The sequence below is a fragment of the Rattus norvegicus genome, chromosome 6 (assembly GCF_021556685.1).
Source record: "Rattus norvegicus strain SHRSP/BbbUtx chromosome 6, alternate assembly SHRSP_T2T, whole genome shotgun sequence".
Lineage (NCBI taxonomy): Eukaryota > Metazoa > Chordata > Mammalia > Rodentia > Muridae > Rattus > Rattus norvegicus.
Window position 1 is genome coordinate 126,687,818 of NC_141539.1, and position 22,048 is coordinate 126,709,865.

At 39.3% G+C, this 22,048-nt stretch overlaps 1 protein-coding gene and 1 pseudogene across 1 annotated transcript in view; both read right to left on the reverse strand.

Annotated features, from left to right (window-relative positions):
* The window catches only part of Catsperb (catsper channel auxiliary subunit beta), a 288,739-nt gene that overhangs the window by 194,425 nt on the left and 72,266 nt on the right, over window positions 1–22,048 (reverse strand). The window contains 1 exon segment of the mRNA NM_001433284.1: window positions 3,138–3,233. Coding sequence (NP_001420213.1) covers window positions 3,138–3,233 — 96 coding nt within the window.
* On the reverse strand, window positions 834–1,475 carry LOC148005433 (large ribosomal subunit protein eL29 pseudogene; annotated as a pseudogene).

The window sequence follows — 22,048 nt, forward strand, 5'->3', positions numbered from 1 at the left end:
CCTAGAACAAATGAAACTCAAGACGGATGATCAAAATGTGAATGCTTCACTCCTTCTTTAAAAGGGCAACAAGAACACCCTTGGCAGGGAAGAGAGAGGCAAAGATTAAAACAGAGACTGAAGGAACACCCATTCAGAGCCTGCCCCACATGTGGCCCATACATATACAGCCACCCAATTAGACAAGATGGATGAAGCAAAGAAGTGCAGACCGACAGGAGCCGGATGTAGATCTCTCCTGAGAGACACAGCCAGAATACAGCAAATACAGAGGCAAATGCCAGCAGCAAAGCACTGAACTGAGAATAGGACCCCCGTTGAAGGAATCAGAGAAAGAACTGGAAGAGCTTGAAGGGGCTCGAGACCCCTTATGAACAACAATGCCAAGCAACCAGAGCTTCCAGGGACTAAGCCACTACCTAAAGACTATACATGGACTGACCCTGGACTCTGACCTCATAGGTAGCAATGAATATCCTACTAAGAGCACCAGTGGAAGGAGAAGCCCTGGGTCCTGCTAAGACTGAACCCCCAGTGAACTAGACTGGTGGGGGGAGGGCGGCAATGGGGGGAGGGTTGGGAGGGGAACACCCATAAGGAAGGGGAGGGGGAGGGGGATGTTTGCCCGAATACTGGGAAAGGGAATAACACTCGAAATGTATATAAGAAATCCTCAAGTTAATAAAAAAAAAAAGAATTGAGTAGGAATTTTGATGGGGATTGCATTGAATCTGTAGATTGCTTTTGGCAAAGTGCCATCTTTACTATATTAATCCTGCCAATCCATGAGCATGGAAGATCTTTCCATCTTCTGAGATCTTCCTCAATGTCTTTCTTCAGAGGCTTAAAATTCTTGCCATATATATCTTTCACTTGCTTGGTTTGTACCCCATTTTTTCTTGTCTCAAGTTTATTTGTAAAAACTGCATAGGTCATCTGCTAATAGTTTGTAGGTAGATGTGTTATAGCAGTCTGTCTTCACACTGGTGGGAGCTTTTTCTATGGGGCCCTCATAGGGGCCTGGGCACCATTGGGGGCCTGGGCTGGAGCTGAAGCCTGGGCCTTAGCTGGAGCTTTGGCCTCTGCATTGGTTTGAACCTTGGGCTTTGGTTGGCAGAGCCTATGACCCTTGGCCATGTAGCTTCGAGTCTTCTTCCCAAGCTTGGGGTGAGCGATGAAAGCCAGATGGTTGAGTTTGAGGCTGGAGCCCTTTGGCATCTTGGGCTTGATGGCCTGAGGCTTCACGAGTGCCTTGATGGCCTCTGCTCGAGCACTTACTGCCTTGGCATTGTTGGCCTGCATCTTCTTCAGGCCTTTCTTGTTGTGCTTCTTGGCAAAGTGCATGTTCCTCAGAAACTTGGGGTGGACCCCCTTAAGAGATTTGTATCTTTGTGATGGGGTTTCTTGATGCCATTTCTGTGCCATTTGCAGGACTGGTTGTGTGTGGTGTTGTACCCCAATTTTTAATAGGGTTATTTGGCTCTCTAGAGTCTAACATCTTGAGTTCTTTGTATATATAAAACTTTTTAATTCACTATAAAGACTTCATTAAAAGTATATATACATATATTCATACATATATCACATACAGAGCTATATCATAAACATAAAATACACACACACACACACATACACACACATACACACAATTTAGGTGCAGTTCTCAGCTCCTATATGGAGTCTCACAGCTATTTGTAACTCCAGTTCCAGGTGTTCAAACATGTCAGGAGCTAACAAGCTCAAAACTACCTGATGATCTTCCTGATGTGAGACTGCCTTGGATTAATAATCCATTACAGATTTACTCCTATAGGCAAGTCCCAGAAGAAATTCATTTTCAGAAAGATTCACGCTTTTATCATGCATTTTCTGTTATTATTAATCATATACCACCATCACTAGTATTAGCCCACCATTTCAGGCAGATCTCTGGAGAATCATGAGTATGTATTGTGTAACAGTGATGCCGTATAGTCAAGTAGATGATTTCTTTATCATTAAAGATAACACTATAGAATTCCAAATTTATAATAATTATTAAGTTCTTTTAGTAACACTGTTATTAAGTCCTTTCTGATAGTCAAGACTGTAGAATTCTGTCAATCTCCAAATGTCACCAGTTAATAACTTCTGTTAGTAAGCAGGCTTCTATCAGAATAACAGGTGATGAATGTTTAACCAGACAATTACTCCTCATGGATATGCATGTACACATTCTCTCTTGTAAAGCTATTTGATTTATGATTGAATTTATGTGTAAACTTGTGAGGAACTTTATAACCATGTGAGCATGTATTCTGAAGGATGTATAAGTGCTGAAGACAAAGAGAGGAAGGAGCATTCCACTTTCCCCCTTTTTCTTGAAGAGCTTTTATAGGAAACTTTTTATAACTTAGAAATTAATGCTAAAATTGCTTTTCAAAGTGTCCCCTTTTCTTCCTGCAACTTCAGTTAGCAGGCTGAAAGTTAAAGTTGTGCAGTTCCTGTAGAGTTAGAACAAAAGGCTACTTTACTTAATCTCTTGATGTTTGAGAATGAGGTGCTATATGCCAGAGACTGTAGTTTCTGGCTTCAGAGGAACAGAGAAAAACACAGAGAAACACAAAAAGACAGGTCAGCTACAGCAGCAAAGCAACTTAGACTTCGGTAAGTAAACTTTTTATCATTATACAGCAACCCTAAATATCTCGTAAGACAAAGTCTTACCCTCATATCTTGTAAAACAATGTCCTACCTCCTCAGAAACTCATCTCTCTTTGCTGCCTCTAGAGGAACCAAGAAGAAAGAAGACCTGCCAGGGCTGGCATCCAGAACAAACACCTTCGTTTCACCTCTTTGAGCTCTTTACATGGTTAACACACATATAAGTACACAATGCAATCACACACATAAAATAAAAATAAATACATCTTTTAAAGTACTAAAAAAGAGATGTCACTAACACAGTAAAAGATTATTCAATTGAAATTCATCCCAGAGATTCAAATATATTTATAATTTGAATATATATTCAGATATACATAATATATTATATAGAAAAACAATGGTCCTGGCCTCTGGGACTGGCACTATGTGTTGATCATCAGTTTGTTCAAAGAGTATGTGAATGGGATTCTACTTTATATATTGATATTTACCTCGGACAAGGTCCAATAAGGTCCCTTCTGTATCATAAATGTTTAATCCTTCATGCATTGTGAACTTTATAATCCATTGTTCTACAGCTGCGATATCTAAAAATAAAAGATAAATAAGTTTTTCATGTTGATGAAACTGAAAGCTATGTGAAAATTACTCTTTTACAATCATTTTGATTACATGAATGTGCCAAATTTCACACATTTTTCTGCAACCATTTTTACTGGTAAAATAATAAACAATTATGAAATTATTTTACTACCATAACAATGTATTCAATGCTATTAAGTTTAGATCATAATTTCTCTCTTATAACTATGGCAAGGAAAATGAAAATCATAATCCCTTTGTGACAGGTATAGGTTGATGTCTATATGCAGGTGAGGTCTGGCACAAGTTAGGTCAAGGCCTTGATTGGACAGAAAAAAAATAAAGTGGGACAAAGCTTTTGTAAGGTGGGAGAGGAGGGGAAGGAGAATCAAATGGAGACAGAGAAGGATGACCCAGATTCAGGTAGTGTTTAATTGCCAAGGTAGTTGGGATGCATTTCTGTAGGCAAATTTATCTTATCTAGGTGGGTGGCTTATATCCTTATCAATTGGCTGGGAGTTCATTTTGAGGATGTATTATGAATTAAGAATTCAACATATAAATCTGATTGATAAATTACAGTTTATTGAGTCATGATTCCACTGGGTTGTTGGAAGTGTGAGCAGAGTCCATGGCAGGGAGCCATGATAGGGCAGCCCATTGTTGGACCTCTAGAGCACTGATTTTACTAGGTAGCTGGAACCAGAGCTTTCGAGGTTAGTAGAGAGCCTCGAGAGAAATTAATTTGAGATAAAGTATGGTTAGTTCCATTTGGCCCCATTGGTGCCAGAACTAATACTAGAAAGTAGTGTGGCAAGGTGCCACACTGGAATGGCTCTTAGATCACCCTGGTCACAGAGTACCTTAGAGGCCAGCATGGAGTGGCTGAGATAAATTAGCACTAGTTCCTAATGCCCGATGGAACCAGAACTAGTGAGACAGTGACTGCCTGGGTCAGAGAGAGACTGGGAGAGAATTGCAGAGCAGTACACATGGCAATTGGTCACACTGCTTTTTTTTAACCACAACAAAAGGGGCATAATATTATTTTAGAATACCTATCAGAGGAAAGTCTAGGATCTGTGAGGTTGGCAATGCTGAGGTTGACAAAACAGTGGCATTTCTCACCAAGCTTATCCCCAAAAACAAAGCAGAAGGGTTAGTTCTAAACTCATTCTACAAGCCAGTATTATCCTGATACCAAACCAATAAGAACAGATGATAATGAGAAAACTGGAAGCCATCATTCCTGGTGAATCTTAAGGTAAAATATCCTCAAGCAAATATTAGAATGGTGGGAGCTGAAGAGATGGCTTAGATAAAGAGCACTAGCTGCTCTGTTAGAGGAACCTGGATCAGTTCTCAGCAACCACAAGGCCAACACAGCCATATGTAACTCCAGTTGCAGGGCTTCAAACACCCTATGAGCCCGTATGCACATAATGGACCTATGTGCAGACTCATATGGCCTCAGTGAGAGAGCATGAGCATAGCCTCACAGAGACTTGAAGTGTAAAGGTGAGAGGGATACCCAGGGGGCCCTTACCTTCTCAGAGGGGAAGGGGAGGGAATAGGGAAAAGTTTGTAGAAGATGATGGGAGGGGGGTAGTGAGTGGGATGTAAAGTGAATAACAAACAAACTAACAAACAAACAAAAACCAGTTTCCCAGGTTCCATCTGAGCCTGGGAGCTGACCCTATGTTACAGTCTTCTGCATGCCAATACCACCCAAAGAAAACTTGACCCTCAGGAGTGACGACACATCAGGTTCATGGGCTCACAGGACGGACCAGTCTCAGAGACAGCAAAACCACCTAACACCAGAGATACTAAGATGGCAAGAGGCAATCACAAGTACCTAAGCAACAGAAACCAAGGATACTTGGCATCATCAGAACCCAGTTATTCGACAACAGCAAGTTTTGGATACCTAAACAGACTGGAAAAAGAAGATTTGGATTTAAAATCACATCTCATGAGGATGATAGAGGACTTTAAGAAGGATATACATAACTCCTTTAAAGAAATTCAGGAGGGGGAAGAGAGAGCTCACCCGGACAGTTGGGCACTCCTGTGACTGCAGAGTGGGAAAGACCACCAATACTGCCCACCCCTGCCCACATCCCTGGCCTAAGAGGAAACTGTATAGGGCCTCTGGGAACCGGAAGATAGGAGCACTCAAGCAGAAGGTCCCCTGCGGTTCAGACACTGCCCTGGCCTGAAGGGATCCAGTCAACAGTTCTCTGCACACAAATCCCGTGGGAAGGAGAGCTAAACCTTCAGAGGGACAGACATGCCTGGGAAGCCAGAAGAGAGTACACTCTGCCCACATTTCTGACTCCATAGGAAAACACTGAATGCCATCTGGGACCCCGGTGCACGGGGGCTCAGGGAAAAGGCGGCATAGGCCATCCTGGTTGCCGCCCTCAAGGAGAGCTCAAAAGCAGACTCCCAGAAGCAACTTCAGACGCAGGACCACAGGTAAGACCAACTTTTCTGCTCCAAGCAACCTGACTGGTGGACTCAGGACACCTGCCCACAGGAACAGGTGAAGATCAGTAGACAGGAAAGACTACACGCCCAAAAGCAGAACACTTTGTTCCCATAATTGGCTAAAAGAAAAACAGGAAAACAGGTCTATAGCACTCCTGACACACAGACAGTGTGGACAGTCTAGCCACTGTCAGAAATAGCACAACAAGGTAACACCAGAGACAACCTGATGGTGAGAGGCAAGTGCAGGAACCCAAGCAACAGAAACCAAGACTATAAGGCATCATCAGAGCCCAATTCTCACACCAAAGCAAACACTGAATATCCAAACATGCCAGAAAAGCAAGATCTAGATTTAAATTCACATTTGATCATGATGCTGGAGGACTTCAAGAAAGAAATGAAGAACTCCCTTAGAGAAACTGAGGAAAACATAAATAAACAAGTAGAAGCCTATAGAGAGGAATCACAAAAATCCCTGAAAGAATTCCAGGAAAACACAATCAAACAGGTGAAGGAATTGAAAGTGGAAATAGAAGCAATAAAGAAAGCACAAAGGGAAACAACCCTGGATAGAGAAAACCAAAGGAAGAGACAAGGAGCAGTAGATACAAGCATTACCAACAGAATACAAGAGATAGAAGAGAGAATCTCAGGAGCAGAAGATTCCATAGAAATCATCGACACAACTGTCAAAGATAATGGAAAACGGAAAAAGCTACTGGTCCAAAATATACAGGAAATCCAGGACTCAATGAGAAGATAAAACCTAAGGATAATAGGTATAGAAGAGAGTGAAGACTCCCAGTTCAAAGGACAAGTAAATATCTTCAACAAAATCATAGAAGAAAACTTCCCTAACCTAAAGAAAGAGATGCCCATAAACATAAAAGAAGCCCACAGAACTCCAAATAGATTGGACCAAAAAAGAAACTCCTCCTGTCACATAATAGTCAAAATACCAAATGCACAAAACAAAGAAAGAATATGAAAAGCAGTAAGGGAAAAAGGTCAAGTAACATATAAAGGGAGACCTATCAGAATCACACCAGACTTCTCACCAGAGACTATGAAAGCCAGAAGATCCTGGACAGATGTCATACAGACCCTAAGAGAACACAAATGCCAGCCCACATTACTGTATCCTACAAAACTCTCAATTAACATAGATGGAGAAACCAAGATATTCCATGACAAAACTAAATTTACACAATACCTTTCTACAAATCCAGCTCTACAAAGGATGATAAATGGTAAAGTCCAACATAAGGAGGCAAAAAGGAAGAAACTAATCGTCTTGGCAAAAAAACAAAGAGAAGAAAAGCACACAAACATAATCTCACATCCAAATAGGAATATAACAGGAAGCAATAATTACTATTCCTTAATATTTCTCAATATCAATGCTCTCAACTCCCCAATAAAAAGACATAGATTTACAAAATGGATACGCAATGAGGACCCCACATTCTGCTGCCTACAGGAAACACACTCAGAGACAAAGACAGACAGTACCTCAAAGTGAAAGGCTGGAAAACAACTTTCCAAGGAAATGGTCAGAAGAAGCAAGCTGGAGTAGCCATTCTAATATCAAATAAAATCAATTTTCAACTAAAAGTCATCAAAAGAGATAAGGAAGGACACTTCATGTTCATCAAAGGAAAAATTCACCAAGATGAACTCTCAATCCTAAATATCTATGCTCTAAATACAAGGGGAGCTACATGCATAAAAGAAACCTTACTAAAGCTGAAACCGCACATTGCACCTCATACAATAATAGTAGGAGATTTCAACACCCCACTCTAATCAATGGACAGATCATGCAAACAGAAATTAAACAGAGACATAGACAGACTAAGAGAAGTCATGAAACAAATTAACTTAATGAATATTTTTTTTATCTGTATATATATATATTTATATTTATATAAAAAGACCAATAATAGCAGTGTGTTATGCATCAACAGCAGCAACAACTTTTCCAGGTTCTGCAGTCATCTGAACAAAACTGTAGAGACATCCAGCACACTCCATTAAAAAAAAAAAAGTAAAAAAACAAAACCCGAGAAAACAGCACAGTTCTGTTACTCTTGTGGTACCTGGCACCATTTTTCTTTTAAATTAGCTTCTCAATCATCATCTGGAAAGAAAACATTCTGAGCAACATCATTAAAAACAGCTCTGATAAAGCACGGTCACTACTACGTATCATAAAGCAGGTACAAGCTATTTTACATCCACAGAGGTATGATACAGTACTGTCCTACATCTATAATACTAGAGGATACAATTTAAAAGGCATTATTTGAGACTTGATTCTACTTTTCCAGCAGAGGGCCCAAAGGATGGTGTGACACAGCTTTGTAAAGAAACATACTCTAGACAGGATTTCCTTTCACTAGTGGCACACTTCTAAGGATTCATTCTCTCCATGAATGTCAGCTAAAACCGTTATTAAAAAAATGAAATATCCCTAGAACAAAACCGTATAACCACCGGATTCACATGAAGATGACCTAGTGGAGACAAGCTGGACCTCACCTTACCAACAAGCTATCAAATCTGTTATGTTTAAACAGTGAGACCTCCAAGGAAGGAGATGCCAAGTAGTGCTTCAAAGCTTCGGACCACAATCAAACACAGCATCCTTTTCAACAGAAGCAGAAGCTCATCTGAATATGCTCAAGGATGCTGACATCAACATTTAATCATCTCCTCACTCATCCAGGAAGAAGGGGAGATCAGTTACTACTGTACTTTATTGTGTTCAACCAAATCACCATGTTACAAAAATAGCAAGCTGCCATAATAAAAAATAAGGCTCCTCTATCCAGCACCAGATAGCATCATTTTGCTTTCAAGCCTAGAAATTGCACACTTGTATATAAACCAACCGAAGATGAGGATTGAGAGTTCATCACCTAAGCAACAGAAACCAAGACCACATGGCATCATCAGAATCCAGTTCTCCCATCAAAGAAAATACTGGATATACAAACACCGGAAAAGCAAGATTTAGATTTCAAATCACATTTTATGATAACAATGGAGGACTTTAACAAGGACATAAATAACTCCCTTAGAGAAATGCAGAGCAAATCAAGTAAACAAGTAGAAACCCTTAAAGTAAAAACACAAAAATGCCTGAAAGAATTGCAGGAAAATACAACCAAACAGGTGAAGGAAATGAACAAAACCATTCAGGATTTAAAGATGTAAATATAAACAATAAATAAAGCATAAAGGAGAACAACCCTGGAGATAGAAAACCTAAGGAAGAGATCAGGAGTCATTGATACAAGCATCACCAACAGAATACAGGAGATAGAAGAGAGAATCTCAGTGGCAGAAGATAACATAAAAATAAATCGACACAACTATCAAAGATAATGTAAAATGCAAAAAGCTCCTAGCCCAAAATATCCAGGAAATCCAGGACAAAATGAAAAGATCAAACCTAAGGATAATAGATACAGAAGAGAGTGAAGACTTCAAACTTAAAGGGCCAGTAAATATATTCAATAAAATTATAGACGAAAACTTCCTTAACCTAAAGAAAGAGATGCCCATAAATATGAGATAAATAAGAGATGCTTACAGAACTCCAAATAGATTGGACCAGAAGAAATGTTTCCCCCTTCACATAATAGTTAAAACGTCAAGTGCACAAAACAAAGAAAAAATATTAAAAGCAGTAAGGAAAAAAGGTCAAGTAACATATAACAGCAGACCTATAAGAATTACAGGAGACTTCACAGCAGAGACTATGAAATCCAGATCCTGGACAGATATTATACAGACCCTAAAAGAACACAAATGCCAGCACAGGCTACTATATCCAGCAAAACTTTCAATTAACATAGAGGGAGAAACTAAGATATTCCAGGACAAAACCAAATTTACACAATATCTTTCTGCAAGTCCAGCCCTATAAAGGAAATAGATGGAAAACTGCAACACAAGAAGAGAAACTACACCATACAGAAAGTAAGAATATAATCTCCTTGCAATGAAAACAAAAGAGAGACACACAAACATAATTCTACCTGTAATAGTGAAACGAACAGGAAGCAACCATCACTATTCCTCAATATCTCTCAACGTCAATGAACTCAATTCCACAATAAAAAGACATAGACTAACAGACTGGATACATAAAGAGGACCCAGCTTTTTGCTGCCTACAGGAAACACACTTCAGAGACAAAGACAGACACTACCTCAGGGTAAATGGCTGGAAAACAACTTTCCAACAAATGGCCCAAGGAAAAAAGCTGGAGTAGCCATTCTAATATCGAATAAAATTGACTTTTAACCAAAAGTCATAAAAAAGATAAGAAAGGACACTTCATATTCATCAAAGGAAAAATCCACCAAGATGAACTCTCAATACGAAACATCTGTGCTCCAAATGCAAGGGCACCTACATACATAAAAGAAACTTTATTAAAGCTCAAAGCACACATTGCACCTCACACAATAATAGTAGGAGACCTCAACACCCCACTCTCATCAATAGACAAATCATGGAAACAGAAATTAAACAGAGATGTAGAGAAACTAACAGAAGTTATGAACCAATTGGATTTAACAATTTATAGAACATTCCATCCTAAAACAAAAGGATACATCTTCTTCTCAGTACCTCATGGTACCTTTTCCAAAATTTAATAAATGATCCATCACAAAACAGGCCTCAAACAGGAAGATAGAAATAATCCCATGCATCCTATCAGATCATCACAAACTAAGTCTGATCTTCAATAACAACAGTAAGTAAAGAACGTCCACATATTCGTGAAACGGAAACAGCCCCACATGTGGCTCTACTCAATGAGAACTTGGTCAAGGAAGAAATAAAGAAAGAAACTCAAGACTTCTTAGAATTTAATGAAAATGAAGATACAACATACCCAAACTTATGGGACACTATGAAGGTGGTGCTAAGAGGAAAACTCATAGCTCTCAGTGCCTGCAAAAAGAAACAGGAGAGCATATGTCAGCACCTTGACAGCACACTTAAAAAGCTCTAGAACAAAAAAAAACCCAAGAATAGTAGAAGGCAGGAAATAATCAAACTCAGGGCTGAAATCAACTAAGTAGAAATGAAAAGGAATATGCAAAATCAACAAAAGCAGGAGCTGGTTCTTTGAGAAAATGTACAAGACAGATAAACCCTTAGCCAGCCTAACCAGAGTTCAAAGGTAGTGTATCCAAATTAACAAAATCAGAAATGAAAAGGGAGACATAACAACAGAATCTGAGGAAATTAAAAAAATCATCAGATCCTCCTACAAAAGCCTATATTCAACAAAACTGGAAAATCTGGAGGAAATGGACAATTTTCTAGACAGATAAATAAGTTAAATCAGGAACAAATAAACCATCTAAACAGCCCCATAACTACTAAAGAAATATAAGCAGTTATTAAAAGTCTCCCAACCATAAAGAGCCCAGGACCAGATGGGTTTAGGGCAGAATTCTATCAGACCTTCATAGAAGACCTCATACTAATACTGTCCAAACAATTCCACAAATTGGAAACAGACAGAGCACTACCACATTCCTTCCATGAAGCCACAATTACTCTTATACCGAAACCACACAAAGAACCAACAAAGAAAGAGAACTTCAGACCAATTTCCCTTATGAATACTGATGTAAAAATGCTTCATAAATTTCTTGCAAACCGAATGTAAGAACACTTGAAATGATCTTCCATCATGATCAAGTAGGCTTCATCCCAGGCATGCAGGGATGGTTTAATGTACAGAAATCCATCAATGTAATACACTATATAAACAAAATCAAAGATAAGAACCTCATGATCATTTCATTAGATGCTGAGAAAGCATTTGACAAAATTCAACACCCCTTCGTGATAAAAGTCCTGGCAAGATCAGTAATTTAAGGCCCATATCTAAATACAGTAAAAGCAATGTAGAGCAAGCCAGTAGCTAACATCAACCTAAATGGAGAGAAACTTGAACCAATAATACTAAAATCAGGGACTAGACAAGGCTGCCCACTCCCTCCCTCCTTATTCATTATAGTACTTAAAGTCCTAACTAGAGCAAGCAGACAACTAAAGGAGGTCAAAGGGATATAAATTGGAAGGGAAGAAGTTAAAATATCACTATTTGCAGATGATATGATAGTATACTTAAGTGACCCCCAAAGGTTCCACCAGAGAACTACTTAACCTGATAAACCACTTCAGCAAAGTGTCAGGGTATATAATTAACTCACACAAACCAGTAGCCTTCCTCTCCTCATAGGATAAACATGCTAAGTAAGAAATTAGGGAAATGACGCCCTTCACAATATTTCCAAATAATAGGAACTATCTTGGCGTGACTTTAATGAAGCAAGTGAAATATCTGTATGACAAGAACATCAAGTCTCTGAAGAAAGAAATGGAGATCTCAGAAGCTGGAAAGATCTCCCATGCTCATGGATTGGAAGTGTTAATATAGCAAAAAGGCATTTTGCCAAAAGTAATCTACAGATTCATTACAATCTCCCTCAAAATTCCTACTCAATTCTCTATAGAGACAGAAAGAGCAATTTGCAAATTCATTTCGAATAACAAAAATCCAGTATAGTGAAAACTATACTGAATAATAAAAGAACTTCTGGAGGAATCACCATCCTTGACATCAAGCAGTTTTACAGAGCAATAGTCATAAAAACTGTATAGTATTGGTGCAGAGACAGGCAAATAGATCAGTGGAACAGAATTGAAGACCCACAAATAAACCCACACACTTATGGTTACTTGATCTTCTATAAAGGAGCTAAAACCTTCCAATGGAAAAAAGATAGCACTTTCAACAAATGGTGCTGGTTTAACTGGAGTTCAGCATGTAGAACAATGCAAATCGATCCTTATCATCTTGTACAAAGCTTAAATTCAAGTGGATCCAGGACCTTCACATCATACCAGATACACTCAAACTAATAGAAGAAAAAGTGGGGAAGAGTCTCAAACACATGGGCACTGGGGAAAATTTCCTGAACAAAACACCAATGACTTATGCTCTAAGATCAAGCATTGACAAATAGTTCCTCATGAAACTGCAAAGCTTCTGTAAGGCTAAGAACACTGTCATTAGGACCAAACAGCAATGAACAGATTGGGAAAAGATCTTTACCAATCCTACATCTGACAGAGAACTCAAAGAGACTCCAGAGAGCCAAATAACCCTATTAAAATATGGGGTACAGAGCTAAACAAAGAATTCTCAGCTGAGGAATATCAAATGGGTAAGAAGTACCTAAAGAAATGCTCAACATCCTTAGTCATCAGAGAAATGTAAATCAAAACAACTCTGAGACTTCACCTCACAGCAGTCAGAATGGCTAAGTAAAAAAGTCAGGTGATAACAGATCCTGCCTAGAATTTGGAGAAAGAGGAATACTCCTCCATCGTTGGTGGGATGGTTATCTGGTATAACCACCCTGGAAATCAGTTTGGAGGTTCTTCAGAAAACTGGATATTCCACTACCTGAGGACCCAGTTATACCTCTCCTGGGCATATACCCAAAAGATTTTCCAACATGAAACAAAGTCACATGTTCCACTATGTTCATGACAGCCTTATTTATAATAGCCAGAAGCTGGAAACATCCCAAATGTCCTTAAAAAGAGGAATGGATACAGAAAATGGGGTTCAGAGCTAAACAAAGAATTCACAGCTGAGGAATGCCGAATGGCCAAGAAAAACCTAAAGAAATGTTCAACATCTTTAGTCATAAGGGAAATGCAAATCAAAACAACCCTGAGATTTCACCTCACACCAGTGAGAATGGCTAAGATCAAAAACTCAGGTGACAGCAGATGCTGGCGAGGATGTGGAGAAAGAGGAACACTCCTCCATTGTTGGTGGGATTGCAGACTGGTAAAACCATTCTGGAAATCAGTCTGGAGGTTCCTCAGAAAATTGGACATTGAACTGCCTGAGGATCCAGCTATACCTCTCTTGGGCATATACCCAAAAGATGCCTCAACATATAAAAGAGACACGTGCTCCACTATGTTCATCGCAGCCTTATTTATAATAGCCAGAAGCTGGAAAGAACCCAGATGCCCTTCAACAGAGGAATGGATACAGAAAATGTGGTACATCTACACAATGGAATATTACTCAGCTATCAAAAACAACGACTTTATGAAATTCGTAGGCAAATGGTTGGAACCGGAAAATATCATCCTGAGTGAGCTAACCCAATCACAGAAAGACATACATGGTATGCACTCATTGATAAGTGGCTATTAGCCCAAATGCTTGAATTACCCTAGATCCCTAGAACAAACGAAACTCAAGACGGATGATCAAAATGTGAATGCTTCACTCCTTCTTTAAATGAGGAAAAAGAATACCCTTGGCAGGGAAGGGAGAGGCAAAGATTAAAACAGACACTGAAGGAACACCCATTCAGAGCCTGCCCCACATGTGGCCCATGCATATACAGCCAGCCAATTAGACAAGATGGATGAAGCAAAGAAGTGCAGGCCAACAGGAGCCGGATGTAGATCTCTCCCGAGAGACACAGCCAGAATACAGCAAACACATAGGCGTATGCCAGCAGCAAACCACTGAACTGAGAATAGGACCTCCATTGAAGGAATCAGAGAAAGAACTGGAAGAGCTTGAAGGGGCTCGAGACCCCATATGTACAACAATGTCAAGCAACCAGAGCTTTCAGGGACTAAGCCACTACCTAAAGACCATAAATGGACTGACCCTGGACTCTGACCTCATAGGTAGCAATGAATAGCCTATTAAGAGCACCAGTGGAAGGGGAAGCCCTGGGTCCTGCTAAGACTGAATCCCCAGTGAACTAGATTGTTGGGGGGAGGGTGGCAAGGGGGGAGGATGGGGAGGGGAACACCCATAAAGAAGGGGAGGGGGGAGGGTGATGTTTGCCCGGAAACCGGGAAAAGGAATAACACTCGAAATGCATATAAGAAATACTCAAGTTAATAAAAAAAAAAGAAAATGTGGTACATCTACACAATGGAATACTACTCATCTATCAAAACAATGACTTCATGAAGCTCATAGGCAAATGGAATGAACTAGAAAATATCATCCTGAGTGAGGTAACCCAATCACAGAAAAACACATATAGCATTCACTTATGGATAAGTGGATATTAGGCCAAAAGTTTGAATTACCCAAGGTACAATCCACAGACCAAATGAAGTTCAAGAAGGATGACAACCACAGTGCAGATGCTTCACTCCTTCTAAAAAGGGGGACCAAAATATTCATAGAAGGTGACTTGGATGCAAAGTGCAGATCAGAGACTGAAGGGAGTGCCATGCAGTGCCTGCCCCACATGGGTATAAAATATCTATATCTATATCTACATCTCTATCTCTATCTGTCTGTCTGTCTGTCTGTCTGTCTGTCTGTCTATCTATCTATCTATCTATCTCCACCAAAAGTAGATAAGTTTGAAGAAGCTAAGTAGCACATGCTAAGAGGAGCCAGATATAGATGTCTCCTGAGAGGCACAGCCAGAGTATGTCAAATTCATAGGCAAATGCTAGCAGCAAACTATTGAACTGAGAATGGGATCCCCATTGGAGGAATTGGATGCAGGATTAAAGAACTGAAGGGGCTTGCAATGCCATAAGAACAACAATGCTAACCAACCAGAGCTCCCAGGGACTAAACCAATATTCCCAGACTATCCATGGAATGACCCATGGCTCCAGCTGTATATGTAGCAGAGGATGGCCTTCTTGGTCGCAAATGAAAAGAGAAGCCCTTGCTCCTCCCAAAGCTGGATACCCCCCCCCAGTGTAGGGGAATATGAGGAGTTCCAAGGGGTGTGGTTGGTTAGGGGAACACCCTTATAGAAGAAGGGGTGGGGGATAGGATGGGGACTTATGTCCCTGAAATTGGGAAAGGGAATAATATTTGAAATCTAAATAAAAAAATCCAGTAAAAGAAAAAAAAAGAGGTGACCATTAGTGTACAAGAAGCCTACAAAACATAAAGTAAATTGGACCAGTAAAAATCCTCTCACCACATAATATTCAAAACACTAAGTACACAAAACAAAGAAAGAATATTGAAAGCTGTAAGGGAAAGCAGGCCAAGTAACATATAGAGGCAGACTGATCAGAATTACACCTGACTTCTCAACAGAGACTCTAAAAACCAAAAGATTCTGGACAGATGTCTTGCAGACTCTGAGAGACTGTAGATGCCAGCCCAAGCCAACTATGCCCAGCAAAACTCTCAATTACTCAACATAGAAAGAGAAACCAAGATATTCCATGAAAAAAATTTAAACAATATCTTTCTATGAATCCAGTCCTAAAGAAGATACTAGAAGTAAAACTCCAACACAAGGTGGGGGGTAACTACACCCAAGAAAGCACAAAAAGTTAATTATCTCATAACAAAGACAAAAGAAGCGAATCACACACACATACTACCACATCCATCAACAAAAAGAACAGACTGGATACATAAACAGGATCCATTATCTGCTTCATGCAAAAAACACACCTCAACAACAAAGATAGCCACTACCTCAGAGAAGCGGTTGGAAAAAACTTTTCCAAGCAAACAATCCCATGAAATAAAGTACTGTAGTCATTCTAGTATCCAGTAAAATAGACTTTCTACCAAAATCATCAAAAGAGATGAGGAAGGATACTTTATACGTATCAAAGAACAATGCGTCAATATCAGCAAGATAAAGTCCCAATTCTGAACATCTATGTCCCAAATTCAAGGGTACCCCCATTCGTAAAGGAAACTTTACCAAAGCTCAGGATGCACATTGAACCCCTCACAATAATAGCGGGAGACCTGAATGCCCTACTGTCACCAATGGACAGGTCATTGAAACAGAAACTAAACAGAGACACACTGAAACTGAGAGATTTGAATCAAATATTTAACATATATATACACATTGCACCCCCAGACAAAAGACTGTATCTTCTTCTTTTTTATTTATGTATTTATTTATTTCCATCATTATTAAATTGGGTATTTCTTTTTTTAAAATTTTTTTCCATCTTTATTAAATAGGGTATTTCCTTTTTTTCTTTATTAACTTGAGTATTTCTTATTTATATTTCGATTTTTTTTATTAACTTGAGTATTTCTTATTTACATTTCGATTGTTATTCCCTTTCCCAGTTTCCGGGCCAACATCCCCCAACCCCTCCTACTCCCCTTCTATATGAGTGTTCCCCTCCCCATCCTCCCCCCATTACTGCCCTCCCCCCAATAATCACATTCACTGGGGGTTCAGTCTTAGAAGGACCAAGGGCTTACTTTCCACTGGTGCTCTCACTAGGCTATTCATTGCTACCTATGAGGTTGGAGCCCAGGGTTAGTCCATGTATAGTCTTTGGGTAGTGGCTTGGTCCCTGGAAGCTCTGGTTGGATGGCATTGTTGTTCATATGGGGTCTCAAGCCCCTTCAAGCTCTTCCAGTCCTTTCTCTGATTCTTTCAACAGGGGTCCTATTCTCAATTCAGTGGTTTGCTGCTGGCATTCGCCTATGTATTTGCTGTATTCTGGCTGTGTCTCTCAGGAGACATCTACATCCAGTTCCAGTTGGCCTGCACTTCTTTGCTTCATCCATCTTGTCTAATTGGGTGGTTGTATATGTATGGGCCACATGTGGGGCAGGCTCCTAATGGGTGTTCCTTCAGTGTCTGTTTTAATCTTTGCCTCCCTATTCCCTGCCAAGGGTATTGTTCTCCCTTTAAAGAAGGAGTGAAGCATTCGCATTTTTGTCATGCTTCTTGATTTCATGTGTTCTGTGCATCTAGGGCAACTCAAGTACTTGGGCTAATAGCCACTTATCAATGAGTGCATACCATGTGTGTTTTTCTGTGATTGGGTTACCTCACTCAGGATGATATTTTCCAGTTCCCTTCATTTATCTATGAATTTCATGAAGTCATTGTTTTTGATAGCTGAGTAATATTCCATTGTGTAGATGTACCATATTTTCTGTATCCATTCCTCTGTTGAAGGGCATCTGGGTTCTTTCCAGCTTCTGGCTATTATAAATAAGGCTGCTTTGAACATAGTGGAGCATGTGTCTTTGTTATATGTTGGGGCATATTTTCAGTATATGCCCAAGAGAGGTATATCTGGGTCCTCAGGTAGTTCAATGTCCAATTTTCTGAGGAACCTCCAGACTGATTTCCAGAATGGTTGTACCAGTCTGCAATCCCACCTACAATGGGGAGTGTTCCTTTCTCCACATCCTCACCAGCATCTGCTGTCACTGGGGTTTTTGATCTTAGTCATTCTCACTGGTGTGAGGTGAAATCTCAGTGTTGTTTTGATTTGCATTTCCCTTATGACTAAAGATGTTGAACATTTCTTTAGGTGTTTCTCAGCCATTCGGCATTCCTCAGCTGTGAATTCTTTGATTAGCTCTGAACCCCATTTTTTAATAGGGTTATTTGTCTCCCTGCAGTCTAACTTCTTGAATTCCTTGTATATTTTGGATATAAGTTCTCTATCTGTTGTAGGATTGGTAAAGATCTTTTCCCAATCTGTTGGTTGCCATTTTGTCCTAACCACAATGTCCTTTGCCTTACAGAAGCTTTGTAGTTTTATGAGATCCCATTTGTTGATTCTTGATCTTAGAGCATGAGACATTGGCGTTTTGTTCAGGAAATATTTCCAGTGCCCATGTGTTCGAGATGCTTCCCCACTTTTTCTTCTGGTAGTTTGAGTGTATCTGGTTTGATGAGGAGGTCCTTGATCCACTTGGACTTAAGCTTTGTACAGGGTGATAAGAATGGATCGATCTGCATTCTTGTACATTTTGACCTCCAGTTGAACCAGCACCATTTGCTGAAAAGGCTATCTTTCTTCCATTGGATGGTTTTGGCTACTTTGTCAAAAATCAAGTGCCCATAGGTGTGTGGGTTCATTTCTGGGTCTTCAATTCTGTTTCATTGGTCTATGTGTCTGTCTCTGTACCAATACCATGCAGTTTTTATCACTATTGCTCTGTAATACTGCTTGAGGTCAGGAATAGTGATTCCCCCTGAAGTCCTTTTATTGTTGAGTATAGTTTTAGCTATCCTGGTTTTTTTGTTATTCCAGATCAATTTGCAAATTGTTCTAACTCTTTGAAGAATTGGATTGGTATTTTGGTGGGGATTGCATTGAATCTGTAGATCGCTTTTGGTAAAATGGCCATTTTTACTATATTAATCCTGCCAATCCATGAGCATGGGAGATCTTTCCATCTTCTGAGGTCTTCTTCACTTTCTTTCTTCAGAGGCTTGAAGGTCTTATTGTACAGATCTTTTACTTGTTTGGTTAGAGTCACACCGAGGTACTTTATATTATTTGGGACTATTATGTAGGGTGTCGTTTCCCTAATTTCTTTCTTGGCTTGTTTCTCTTTTGTGTAGAGGAAGGCTACTGATTTATTTGAGTTAATTTTATACCCAGCCACTTTGCTGAAGTTGTTTATCAGCTTTAGTAGTTCTCTGGTGGAACTTTTGGGATAACTTAAATAAACTATCATATCATCTGCAAATAGTGTTATTTTGACTTCTTCTTTTCCAATCTGTATCCATTTGATCTCCTTTTGTTGTCTGATTGCTCTAGCTAGAACTTCAAGAACTATATTGAATAAGTAGGGACAGAGAGGGCAGCCTTGTCTAGTCCCTGATCTTAGTGGGATTGCTTCAAGTTTCTCTCCATTTAGTTTAATGTTAGCAACTGGTTTGCTGTATATGGCTTTTACTATGTTTAGGTATGGGCCTTGAATTCCTATTCTTTCCATGACTTTTATCATGAAGGGGTGTTGAATTTTGTCAAATGTTTTCTCAGCATCTAATGAAATGATCATGTGGTTTTGTTCTTTCAGTTTGTTTATATAATGAATTACATTGATGGTTTTCCGTATATTAAACCATCCCTGCATGCCTGGGATGAAGCCTACTTGATCATGGTGGATGATTGTTTTGATGTGCTCTTGGATTCGGTTTGCCAAAAATTGAGTATTTTTGCGTCGATATTCATAAGGGAAACTGGTCTGAAGTTCTCCTTCTTTGTTGGGTCGTTGTGTTGTTCAGGTATAAGAGTCATTGTGGCTTGATAGAAGGAATTCGGTAGCACTCAGTCTGTTTCAATTTTGTGGAATAGTATGAATAGTATTGGTATGAGGTCTTCTATGAAGGTCTGATAGAATTCTGCACTAAACCCATCCAGACCTGCTCTTTTTGGTTGGGAGACCTTTAATGACTGCTTCTATTTCATTAGGAGTTACGGGGTTGTTTAAATGGTTTATCTGTTCCTGATTCAACTTCTGTACCTGGTATCTGTCTATGAAATTGTCCATTTCCTGTAGATCTTCAAGTTTTGTTGAATATAGGCTTTTGTAGTAGGATCTGATGATTTTTTGAATTTCCTCTGACTCTGTAGTTATGTCTCCCTTTTCATTTCTGATTTTTGTTAATTTGGACACACTATCTGTGTCTTCTCGTTAGTCTGGCTAAGGGTTTATCGATCTTGTTGATTTTCTGAAAGAACCAACTTATGATTCTGTTGATTCTTTCTATGGTCCTTTTTGTTTCTACCTTGTTGATTTCAGCTCTGAGTTTGATTATTTCCTGCCTTCTACTCCTCCTGGGTGTATTTGCTTCTTTTTTTCTAGGGCTTTTAGGTGTCCTGTCAAGCTGGTGACATATGCTCTCTCCTATTTCTTTTTGTAGGCCCTCAGAGCTATGAGTTTTCCTCTTAGCACAGCTTTCATTGTGTCCCATAAGTTTGGGTATGTTGTACCTTCATTTTCATTAAATCCTAAGAAGTCTTTAATTTCTTTATTTCTTCCTTGACCAGGTTATCATTGAGTAGAACATTGTTCAACTTCCACGTGTATGTGGGTGTTCTTCCCTTATTCTTATTGAAGACCAACTTTAGCCTGTAGTTGTCTGATAGGACGCATGTGATTATTTCTACCTTTGTGGATCTATTTAGGCCTGTTTTATGACCAATTATATGTTCAGTTTTGGAGAAAGTACCATGAGGTGGTGAGAAGAAGCTATATCCTTTTGTTTTAGGATAGAATGTTCTATAAATATCTGTTAAGTCCATTTCGTTCATGACTTCTCTTTGTCTATGTCTCTGTTTCATATCTGTTTCCATGATCACTGATATGAGTGGGGTGTTGAAATCTCTTCCTATTATTATGTGAGGGGCAATGTGTGCTTTGAGCTTTAGTAATGTTTCTTTTATGTATGCATGTGCCCTTGTATTTGGAGCATAGATATTTAGGATTGAGAGTTCATCTTGGTGGATTTTTTTCCTTTGATGAATATGAAGTGTCCTTCCTTATCTTTTTTGATGACTTCTGGTTGAAAATTGATTTTATTTGATATTAGAATGGCTACTCCGTCTTCCTTCTGGCCATCTGCTTGCAAAGTTGTTTTCCAGCCTTTCACTGTAAGGTAGTGTCTGTCTTTGTCTCTGAGGTTTGTTTACTGTAGGCAGCAGAATGCAGGGTCCACATTGCATATCCAGTTTGTTAATCTATGTCTTTTTATTGGGGAATTAAGTCCATTGATGTTGAGAGATATTAAGGAATAGTGATTGTTGCTCACTGTTATATTCGTGTTTGGAAGTGAAATTATGTTTGTGTGCTTTTCTTCTCTTAGTCTCTGGCGAAAAGTCTGGTGTGATTCTGATAGGTCTGCCTTTATATGTTACTTGACCTTTTTCCCTTACTGCTTTTAGTATTCTTTCTTTATTTTGTGCATTTGGTGTCTTGATTATTATGTGATAGGAGGAATTTCTTTTCTCGTCCAATCTATTTGGAGTTCTGTAGGCTTCTTGTATGCTTATGGGTATCTCTTTTTTTAGGTTAGGGAAGTTTTCTTCTATGATTTTGTTGAAGTTATTTACTGGTCCTTTGAGCTGGGAGTCTTCACTCTCTTCTATACCTATTATCCTTAGGTTTGATCTTCTCATTGAGTCCTGGATTTCCTGTATGTTTTGGACCAGTAGCTTTTCCTGTTTTACATTACAGTTGACCGTTGTGTTGATGATTTCTATGGAATCTTATGCTCCTGAGATTCTCTCTTCTATCTGTTGTATTCTGTTGGTGATGCTTGTATCTACTGTTCCTTGTCTCTTCCTTTGGTTTTCTATATCCAGGGTGGTCTCCCTTTGTGCTTTCTTTATTGCTTCTATTTCCATTTTTAATTCCTTCAACTGTTTGATTGTGTTTTCCTGGAATTCTTTCAGGGATTTTTGTGTTTCCTCTCAATAGTCTTCTACATGTTAATTGTGTTTTCCTGTATTTCTCTAA